General features: G+C 42.2%; 1 protein-coding gene across 4 annotated transcripts in view; it reads right to left on the bottom strand.

Annotated features, from left to right (window-relative positions):
* Positions 1-86: 86 nt before the first annotated feature.
* The window catches only part of galnt2 (UDP-N-acetyl-alpha-D-galactosamine:polypeptide N-acetylgalactosaminyltransferase 2), a 52,896-nt gene continuing 42,113 nt past the window's right edge, over positions 87-10,869 (bottom strand). For 2 of the 4 annotated variants that reach the window (XM_035531852.2, XM_081724074.1), the window contains exons 8-16: positions 9,505-9,592; positions 7,459-7,546; positions 6,379-6,482; positions 5,371-5,497; positions 4,660-4,752; positions 4,491-4,574; positions 3,920-4,064; positions 3,494-3,613; positions 87-3,061 (exon numbers count right to left, since the gene is read on the bottom strand). In XM_035531852.2, coding sequence (XP_035387745.1) covers positions 2,906-3,061; positions 3,494-3,613; positions 3,920-4,064; positions 4,491-4,574; positions 4,660-4,752; positions 5,371-5,497; positions 6,379-6,482; positions 7,459-7,546; positions 9,505-9,592 — 1,005 coding nt within the window. In that variant the 3' untranslated portion in view covers positions 87-2,905. The remainder of the gene's footprint in view (positions 3,062-3,493; positions 3,614-3,919; positions 4,065-4,490; positions 4,575-4,659; positions 4,753-5,370; positions 5,498-6,378; positions 6,483-7,458; positions 7,547-9,504; positions 9,593-10,869) is intronic. The other 2 variants (XM_035531853.2, XM_081724075.1) reach the window with 1 other exon arrangement.

Here is a 10,869-nt window from a genome sequence, read left to right as displayed (position 1 = left end):
CAAGTCTACTGGCTGGGCACTATGGTTTCTCTAGCAGGTAAGAACTGTTGGTGGTGAGCAGCTTAAGTTCAGACAAACACCATTGATTTTATATATATAAACTTTTATTTAAGTTAATTTTTCCTCATTCAAAGTAAACCTCTTGCCATATCTATAAAACAGTGAACAAATACAAGCGCTGTACAATTGACCAAGTCACTATTAACTGCAATTGTATGTGTATATGTACATGCATGAACATACATATTGTATATACACACATATACTCTTACAACTGCTAACCCCATGTCTCCTTTGCCATTAAATGCAACGTCAAGACCTTCTTTAACCTAAAGTTGCCAAATATATGAAAACACTCAATCATTATACTGAAGTAAAGGAGAGAAAAAATTGGGGTCAAGTTGTGTTGATGTAATTTGTCCGATCTTTAAAATACGCTTAAAGAACTAAACCAAACAGTAAATAACTCTGTAAATATTCAGTCCAAATCAGAAATTAGTCCTTGTCATTCATTTCTTTCTCAGTATTTGGCTTTGTTTTTGATACCATTAAATGAGTGTTTCTTTCTGTAAATGTTTTTTCCGAACGTTGCCCATATGTTTGTGTTATAATTACTGAATGGCTATAGGCAATAGTATTTTGCTGGGTTCTCCTTAGAACGGGAGAAAGGTAAGATCGCTTCAAGGTTAATGGAAAAGTTCTTTACATGTGCATCATCTTGTACCATGTATGAAATTACTTTCTGTCCGATGTCTGGAAAGAGGGCATATCTGACTCCAAGAGCTCTAATTCATGCTCTCAACAAAGGTTGCTAGAACGTAAACGGGTGGGGAGGGGTCCTTTTTCGCAACCTACTCAGTCTCAATTCAGAGATTCTTAAGATGGTCACCAACTACACACACCTCCAGCAAGGCTTGTGTTTGCCTCGAATCCATTTCCAAGGATCCATGATACCCTGCATCTGGAAAAAGACATGGTGATGTAGCAAAGTCGGAAACACACTGGGTAACATGAACACGACGTTTACAGTATGACAGTGGCTCATTTTGTCTAGGAGTCCTATACTAGAATAAATTACAGAATGCTACATGGCTATCCTGATTCAGACATACAAAGTCAGAGATATGGAACCAAGTCAAAAACTTATGAACCCATTTCATTTACAAACAGAAACTGCTCCCCGAGGGCTAAATCAGCATCACCTGACAGAACTTAAGAAAAGTATTGAAAGTAACAAGAAAAGACAAAAGCATGGTGACATGTATAAGAGAAAGTACAGACAGACACCTTTCTCCCCTCGTGTTCAGTTACGTTCAAGCCGCTTGTGACCCTAACCAACACACACACACACACACACACACACACACACACACACACACACACACACACACACACACACACACAGCTGGACAGAATCGTCTTTTCTGTTTAAAGCAGCTCAGACAGTCATCTTTAGACAATTGCTCTAACCAGCCAAACAGAGTAACATGAAACAATCACGTAATACAAGTTACAGCACACAAATTAGACCATTCGTTGCTACTTGTACTGGGAAACTCATAATCAAAATTAAAATACAAGAATAATTAGGACTGTAAAGTATACACATGTATGCATATGTACACACAGTCAAAGTATAAAGGAACCACAAGCAACATTCCTGTCCTGTCACCATTTGAACATGTGGAAACAACAGTGAGGTGTGCAGAAGGTGGAACCCTTGGGACAGCAACACAAATCAAAAACGGTAATAAAACAAATACATGTTCAAATCAAAACAGCTTGAGCACAGTTACAACCATCATGTCACCAACTTGATTATTCCACATCATGAAATTATCAATAACTATAAGGTTGCTACATCCAAGGAAATCCTTCTGACAGGAAGCTGTTCTGATTAGATATGGAAAATGCACATGACAACTTGAGACATTAATGACAGTTTTGGGACAAAGAGGGCAGCCAGTGTTATGTGCTGTGTGGAGTCAAGAACAGCACCTCATTAAAAACACTCCTGAGGCCCAAAAAGGAAGCGGTTCAAATCCAAACACATTGTACCTTCGAGACGCAAGACACACAGAGTGACGAGTTAATAGAAACTGTAGAAAAAAAAGGCTGGCCTTAGATGTTTTTTTCGTTACTGCATACGACACTCAGTTCAAGAAAATAAGGCCTTCAGACTTTCTCCACAGTCAGTGTGCATGTGTGTGCGCGCACATGCGCGTGTGTCCATCCTGGCAGAGGAGACAAGCCAAGGAAGGTGAACTATACTGAGCCAGTCCTCTTTCAAAATTCCAGCCCACACGCTGCGTGGACATGGAGCATCTATAGAGCGTCGCTGACATTCCACAATGTTGGTTATGGGCAACGAAAAGAACAACACAGTAAAAGTCCCCTTTGTTTAAAGAAAAAAAGTCAAAGAAATGGGAGCGCCAAAATTTGAAAAATGTCAACAAAGAGATCCTTTTTGTAATAGTGTTCTTTGTTTAAACAAACAAATTAACTGGTGGGAAAAACGTCAGAATAAACGGCAACAACTAAGAAATCAGACCCTTTCTCGCTGGCATCAGAAACAGGAAGGTAAACCTCAAACCAAACCTTTTTTTTTTTTTAACATTTCGTTTAGATTCACTTTCCAGAAGCTGGACCAAAAAAAAAAAAAAAAAATGAAAAAGAGTGAGGTATATTGTTGGATGGAAAAAAGTCATCATGTTTGTTTGTTTTCGTTGTCCGTTTGGGTGGCCCCATGACCCTGGGGGCCGGGTAGGGCAGGGGCATGACTGGGCTAGCTGCGGCTGGACAGCAGCGTCCCCTCGCTGAGAGCAGCACACCGGCCCAACAGAGCAGCTGGGGGCTGTCGCTCCAGGGCGGGACTAAGGGGGTGGAGCTCCAGGGCAGGACGGGGCTAGGGCTGCAGGTTGAGGGTGAACTTCCACTGCTGGGTCAAAGAGAGGCTGCACACCTCCACCGTCAGGCCGCCACTGCGCGCGCTCCGGCTGTCCAGGCACAGGTTGGTGCCGACATGCCGCAGCTTGGAGTTGTTCTCAATCTGCTCCCATTTCTGTGGAGGGTATACAAACACTGTTATCAGCTTCATCTCCATTCCTCCAAACAGCATCAGGAATCTTTGCTAAGGTGACGTTTGGACCAAGCTCCATCATTCTAACAGTAATAGGTATTATTTATGTAGGGTACAGAATTTGTTTAAAAATTATATTTGAAACTGATTATAATACAAAGATAAATGAAACTAAAATAAACAGGGCACTAAAATAAATGTTAAAATAAAATATAAATACTAATGAAAGTCAAATTTTGTCAAAACAGTATTATTGACAGGTAAACACGATAAAATAATAGAATAAAATCAACAAATGAAGAGAGTAGATTTTTGTACTAAGAGAAACATTCAGCTTCTTGTTCTCAGCTCCAGGAGCAATCGTGTGAGCCAGACCCGTGCGCTGACGCCCTGGCGGCAGGGGTGTTCGCTCACCTGTCTGCTGTCATTTTCCCTGCAGCCCTGCAGTTTGATTTGGGAGCTGGCTGTGCGCTCCACCACTGTCAGACACAGGTCCATGTGCTTCACTGACTTATCCTTGGTCAAGGCCCATTCCTGAACACATGCAAAAAACAGAGAGGAAGAGAGGTGACGTACAGCAATCCAGTGACACGACCTCAACTTCACACACACAATATAAACTGCTGTAGCCATTCCTTGTTATATAAACACTAAAAGCTTTAAATTTCTTGTAATTTTTCAATGTGGTGTCTAAAGAAGCTACTGTGGTCCGTGTGATCCCAAGCCCATAATGCAGTGGAGGTTGGCGTCAGGCCCCCTCTCTCCTTAATTGGTGCTGATGGTGGCCGTGTGCTTCACCCAGTGCTCTCCTGTTCCCTATAAAACTGCTCAGGGCTGTACCTGTGACACGAATGGTACCTGGTTGCCCCCGGCATTGTGGCACTCGTAGACGCCCACCACACCATCAGCAAAGTGCCCCAGTGTGTCGAGACAGTTGCCACCCTGCTGCAGAGCACCGAACGCTATGTCCTGGTGGTCAGGAACCCTGTACAAGTCACACACAAGTGGCCCCATAAAGCGAAGGCGGCTTCGTGTACACAGACACAGGTCAGCTGTTCATTCATGCTGATATCCATTAATGCAGTTTACAGAATTAAAAAAAAGAAAGAAATGCTGAAGTAGCCTTTGTAAATGTGCAGATTAATAATTTATTCTGCAGCCAAATACTGTGTATTAAATTGCAGAGGTGATGATATATATATAAATAAATAGAATTAAACAGTTTAGCCTCATCATATATATATATATATATATATATATATGATGAGGCTAAACTGTTTAATTCTATTTATTTATATATATATCATCACCTCTGCAATTTAATACACAGTATTTGGCTGCAGAATAAATTATTAATCTGCACATTTACAAAGGCTATATATATATATATATATGCGCGCTGCAGGCTCACCGCAGTTCTGGGTAGACGTTCTCCAGGTACCACTTGAATGGCTTGCAGCCTAACCTCTTCTTCATCTCCAGCCTGCTCTGGATACTGGTGGAGAGGAAGATGCTCTTGAGCAGGCTCAAAGAGACTCACTCAAAGAGTATTTGGTGTGCAGTAACAGGGACACACTTACTTGCCATAGGGGACATTCCGTGCAGAAGGCACAGCAGCGTAGTAAAAGTTCTTGAAATCATCCATCCAGACCTCAGCCGCTCTCCTCGTGTTCCTGCAGAGAGCAGGAGAAGGCCCGTCACAAGGTCATCGTGTTGCTAGGTCTCATTTCCCTGTCAAGACTTTGTTTAGCACCAGCGCTGTTCCATATTTGAGCTTAATTTTAAGTAAGACTGTGAAATATATTTTTTGGAAGGTGAATGGCTAAAAAACGGGCGACTAATATGGTGACAATGTGATTCCTATCCCATGCTGTGTCAATTTACCCCCCCCCCCCCCCAATGTAACAGAAGCAGGGCTCTTTCCAGGTCGGAAGGCTGAGCTGTACATTGGAAGCATCAGCAGCTATTCAAATCTGGAAAAGGATTCAACGGCCAAAGCACATTGCTCATCTGTATGAGCTTAGTGTTTTAAGCTCCTCTGTTTGTGCAGTCAGTACCCACTTTCAGCCACTGGGTGGAGCCCTTTGACTGTTACATCTGTGCCTTATGACCATTACAACTGAGCAATAATGTACTCTAGGCACCATTTTGTTTGATAAAATCTTCACTGGATAAGGGACAATATATATCACATAAGCACTGATTCCTGACCCCTCTGCATATTATGCTGCAAATAATAGATGAATCGTATTTGTTTGTTAAGTGCCCGTCCCGAGCACTCTCTCAGCTACCTGGCAAACACCGTGCCGCTGCCTCCAGGAAAGGTGTACGGGTGCTGCTTCCTGAAGACGTGTCCAACACGACTACAGGGAATGATCTCTAGACTGCCCCCACACTGCCACACGCGGAACGAGATCTCTGAAGAGCATACACACAGTCAGCTACGTGCACGCACGACACACACACACGCACACGCGCACACACACACACACACACACACACACACACACACACTGCACAGAAAAGGTACAGTACAGACATCGAAGAACTGCAACTGGAAAAAGCAAAGCAGAAAAAAAGGAAAATGAAGAAATACTTGCATCCAAATAAAAGCGCATGCATCTAAACCACACAAAACCATCCCACATGTATTTACAAAGAGAAGGTGACATTAGAACAGCTACAGCTCTGTCCCTATTGCCCTCTGTGTCTTATGACTGTTACATCTGTTAAAAAGCCCCAAAACTTTTTTGTGCAGTGAAGACATCATTGGCTGGATTCTTCTGACCTTTTCCACTGCAGATGAAATAAGTGGTGTGTTTGTGAAGCGAATCATGGCTTTCCTCGTCATTTTACATACATCAATGCCATAGACATGTACAGTTTCAGATTCATGAGTTTACCTCAGTTTTCAACTGCATTATTCAACAGAAAGCCAGCTGAAAACAACAAAACAAAACAAACAAAAACAAAGGCATCAGCTCCGCTAGCATGACCTGCATGGCCACTTAGATCAGGGTGGGAGTGAGCCGGGGCCAGTTTCATGGCTTGACATTTGCTTTCGGAAGGACCGTGGTCATTCAGGATGGCTACACAGATCATTTTGGCAATGCTGTCTCACTTTTTCCTGCCCAGCTGTGCCCGCTCTGCATTACTTACGTTTGCTGTCATAACAGAGAACTATAGCACTCCTAGTGGACAAGGTTTACAGCTCCGCTTTCTATGAGCGATCAGTGACGCCTCACCTGCGTTGCGGTAATCTGGATGAAGTGCATTTAAAACATGGATTTTTCTCTTACCAAGATTTTCACCCCCCCACACGTCCATCATCATGTCGTATTTTCCAAGCTCCTCAAAATAACTTTTGTCCATGACGAAGAGACCACCCGCAATCATAGGAGTTCTAAGAAGGGACAAATGCAGATAAACAGGAGAAAAACAGGGCAAAAGTTTTTTTTTTTTTGCCAAACTAAATAAATATTTCAGTACGGCACCCACATATCCAGTTGTCTGAGTCGGTCATACTGCAGCGCATATGGGGTCTTGGCTGATTCAGCCCTGCTGCTTAGTCAGAATAACACCTGTCACATACTTGCATTTTAATTCTTTTATGTATTCCGACCTTCACTTTTTTTTGTTGCTAAAGATGAAAAGACACCCGACACTGTGAAGACAGTTCAAGGAGAGTCTGTAAAAGGCACAGGAGGAGTCTCACGAAAGCCAGTGGTGTTCTCCTTGTTAGCTCTTTCAGCCAGGGCTCATTTTATGCTTACTTTACTTTAAACGTTTTGGTAATCATTGTGATCTTCATTGAGAAGTCACTTTATTCATTTTAAGTCACTTTGATCATTGTGAAAAAAGCTCCATCAAGTCACTACAGCGGATCCAGTGAGCCTAGGCTAAACCAGCATCAGCGTGCCACACTTCAATGTAACTATTATATAAAGGATTTTTAAAAGTTTATTTTATGGAGTAAATGTTTTGATTTACAGCAGACACATCTTGGCCCCTCTCCTCTTGCACAAAGCACAAAGAGCTTTTTGTTTGTCTATTATAAGGATTTTATGAAAGTATTTCCCTTTGCAAAATGAATTAATCTTATCTGCAAAAAATTAAACAATTATGTGCAAGTGGGTTTTGCCAATAGTGTCTGGCAGACATATTAATGTGATTCCATACTATTTCAGTAAGGTTTTTTTTTTTTTTTTTTATGTTGCTCAGTTTGCACTGTAGCATTATCTTAAAAAATATGTCTTCCACAAAGACCATCTACCACATCTTACATGTTCCATGTTACTAAACTAACTGCTAATCCAAATGCAATTCCCAAGGTTTATGCAGACAATTGTCTCATGGAAGGAAAAGCATGCGTTTCATACTTGATCGGCGCGATAGGGTTTCCCTGCCTCGCCCGCCTCTGCTCCAGAGTCATGTAGTCCCACTTAAAGACCAGATTCCAGTCAAATCCTGCAGGTACAAAAAAAGAGAGAGAGAAAAAAAAAGAGAGAGAGATGAGTAAGGATGAAGACTGCCCTTTCTCCATACGTTCACACTTGTCTTGAATACCTGAATCCACACCCAGGACCCATTATGGGCTCGTTTGAGGGTAGGGCTTATTATTGCTGGTTTGCTTTCACACAGAATTCCATCCGAACCATGGATCGATTGCGCAACTCCACACGTCACTGTTGTTTGCCGCAGGTTAGAAAATATTAGCCACTAGGTTCGTCCGTTTACTGCTTGTTGTTATGTTCTTTGGATAAAACACTTAAGCATCGAACAGCACCCGTTTGGGGATACATGGCATTTCACCGTGCAGGAACACATGCAAATAAAGAGAAAGTTTTTAGTCATGCTCATGCTCATCAGCAGACATACGTTTTTGCGATTCTCTTAGTAAGCTTGCTTCAGTCCTATGGAAGTGTGCTTTTATTAGACATATACGGATGCAAAATAGTGATAACATGGGACGATCCTATGGATCGCACAAGCCCACGTGCGGCGCCGAGTACGGATAGCTTCTACACCTACAGCAAACCGCACCAGAGCTCACTAGAAGCGAACTCCAGACCAGCGACTTCAGAAGGACCATACATCAGTGCTCTAGACTGCTTAAAAACAGCTTTCACACTTGACCAAATGCATTAAAGTTGCGGAGCAAGTGGACCTTGGTCCAGATAAAAGCTCAACTGTGAAAATGGACATAAACAGCCTTCACCAGAGCAGGGCCTCCTATACTGTGGACTGGGTCACCTCTGGTCACCTCTGCCACCACACAGATCATTACCCAGATTTCTTAGTGTCTAAACATGGCTCAGAGCTTTTAAAGTAGAAGTGTCCTAGAATAAAGCATCTGAACTGGTATTAGATTGAAGTAAGCAGATCTAACCAGTTCAGACCAATGGCATCTCCAGATACAGAATTTATTAAACCAAAAGGCCATATTTTTATTTTAAAGTAACTAATTTGTAGCAATTTATTCATTTGTTGTGAATAAATTGCTACTTATTGTAATATTGATTGTAATATATTATAACACTCTGGTGAACCCATAATGGTTATGGCTAAAGGCCTGCACTATTTTGACCAAAATAATCAAAAGTTTGTAAAATGCCCACAAAGCTAATCTGGAGTGTGCGATGTTGGCCAGAGTGGTCACAGCACAGTAAAAAGAATTTAGAAGCTCATCTGCATATTGTAGCCTTCCACAGCATTAATATTGCACGGGCCATTACTGTGACATCAATAAAACAGTGAAAAGAACAAGGAAAGCCCAGTGCTTGAGCTCTGGGCCTTAGGCAGGGGAGAGTGCACTCTCCTTCCCCTGTAAAGCTTTGCCTCATTTCTCTGGCACACCTTGGGGGTGTTTAACAAACTCAGTCACAATACTGAAACAAACAAACATGAGGAGAATGATCAAAAATGGCTGTGAAAAGTGTAATCAAATTGTAATCTTGCTGTGCAAGATAATGGGATGATGGGACTTTTAATTTTAGCTGCTTCCTACTTCCCATTCCCCTGCGTCCTCCTGCTGGCTCGGACCCTTTGGGAATTAGTGCAGGACAGGAAACTGTAGCCCCACCAATGCAACATGTGAAAGAAGAGGAGAGCAGGAGCACATAACATGTACTTAAGTGAGACTTTCACCACCTAACAGTGTGCTTGGTCACACAGAAGCAAAGATACCAAGGCACGCCCCCCGCCATGTATTCTCCACCTACTCACACTATCAGACACACAAAAATAAATGCATCATACAGACATTTGATGCATCTGTGCAATTCACGTACACATGCATATGCACCTAGACTCTTGCATTCTCTCCTTCTACAACACACAATGCATCATTTAATGAGTGACTGGAGAACATGACAGTTGATGTTGAGAGGTGGGGTCGGGGGCAAAGCATCTGCAGGGGGATTCACCTCCTTTGAGATCAGCTGAGGCTCCAACATACTGGAAGTTGTCCATGTTAATGACGTCTATGATGGGAGAGACAACACGTGTCCTGTCCTGTCAACGAGAAACAACAGGACAAACAAAAGCAAGGTTCCAGTCACTAAAGTAAGGAAAATGATAGTGCCCTGTAGAAAATCAGATTAATAAATGAATGAAACCAGTTAGGAGAACACATTTAGATACAAACCTTGTTACCAAGTCCCCTTCCTGGCCTATTTCACTGACATGCAGTTTTTGCATGCCTCAGAGTTGAAAATGTGTGTTTTATATAACTAGGAACGTGTTTCATCATCTCTAGTATCGCTTGTAGGTAGAGTGGTAAAGCAAATGATGTCAAACCAAGCAGTTTAAAGCAGATTTATTGGGAGTAACTTTCTTGTCTACATTTGCTTTTACATTTATGGAGAATAGGCCAGCCAGGATGCACAAAAAATGTTCAGGTCTGACATTTGCTACCATTCTGGGATGATTACAGCAGTGGAGGTTGAAGCCCAGAAATAAACAGTAAACACCACAATGCTTTTTATACTCATCTATTTGGATAAAAAGCACAGAGGCTGCATTCAAAACACCCTCTAATCACCAGCATATTCATATATCACTGCTTCAGAAAGAGACAGAAAGAGACAGCCACAGACAGACAGATCAGTAGACAGCCACAGACAGTCAAACAGAGAAGTTTATAAAAATAGTAAAGAAGCTCCTAATTAGGGAAGTAAAAAGCTTCTAATTTTTCTGAAGTGGAATCGGGCCAAATTCTTATTTCTATATAATCCAGAAAGAGGTCTGCTTAAAAAACAGTTTATCCGGCTGAACAAGAAATATCACGTAGGTGTGTTGGCAGGAAGGCAATAAGGCAGGAAGGGAGATGGTTCGGGAAATGTGCACCCAGAACTGGAGGTGAGAAGCCCTGATGTAGATAAAAGTGTGTGTGTGTGTGTGTGTGTGTGTACACACAAGGACACGTGTGTTGGCATATGTGTTTTACACAAGGATACCTATGTGTCTCTATGTGTGTTTCTGCTGCTGGTCGTATGCCAGACAGGATATTCCTATCCATCAGGAGATTTTGTTTGCTGGAGAATGACACACCTGCTTGGCAGACATATTCCCACACCCACTCACATACACAACACCTGAGCACACTGAGATCCTCTAAATGAAAATGTCATGGGAAGACAGATAGCCAAACTGATGGATTAATCACATGATGAAAGAGGTGCAATTAAACTCCAAAGCCAAAGAGAACTGTATAAAGTTCATTTAAGGATGGCAGTCTGCCCTCATGAGTAAACAAACCCAAACCTCTGACCTGACCCGCTCAAGGCTGA

This window comes from Electrophorus electricus, chromosome 12 (assembly GCF_041902795.1).
Source record: "Electrophorus electricus isolate QZ-2024a chromosome 12, ASM4190279v1, whole genome shotgun sequence".
Lineage (NCBI taxonomy): Eukaryota > Metazoa > Chordata > Actinopteri > Gymnotiformes > Gymnotidae > Electrophorus > Electrophorus electricus.
This window is presented reverse-complemented; position numbering and strand designations above follow the sequence as displayed.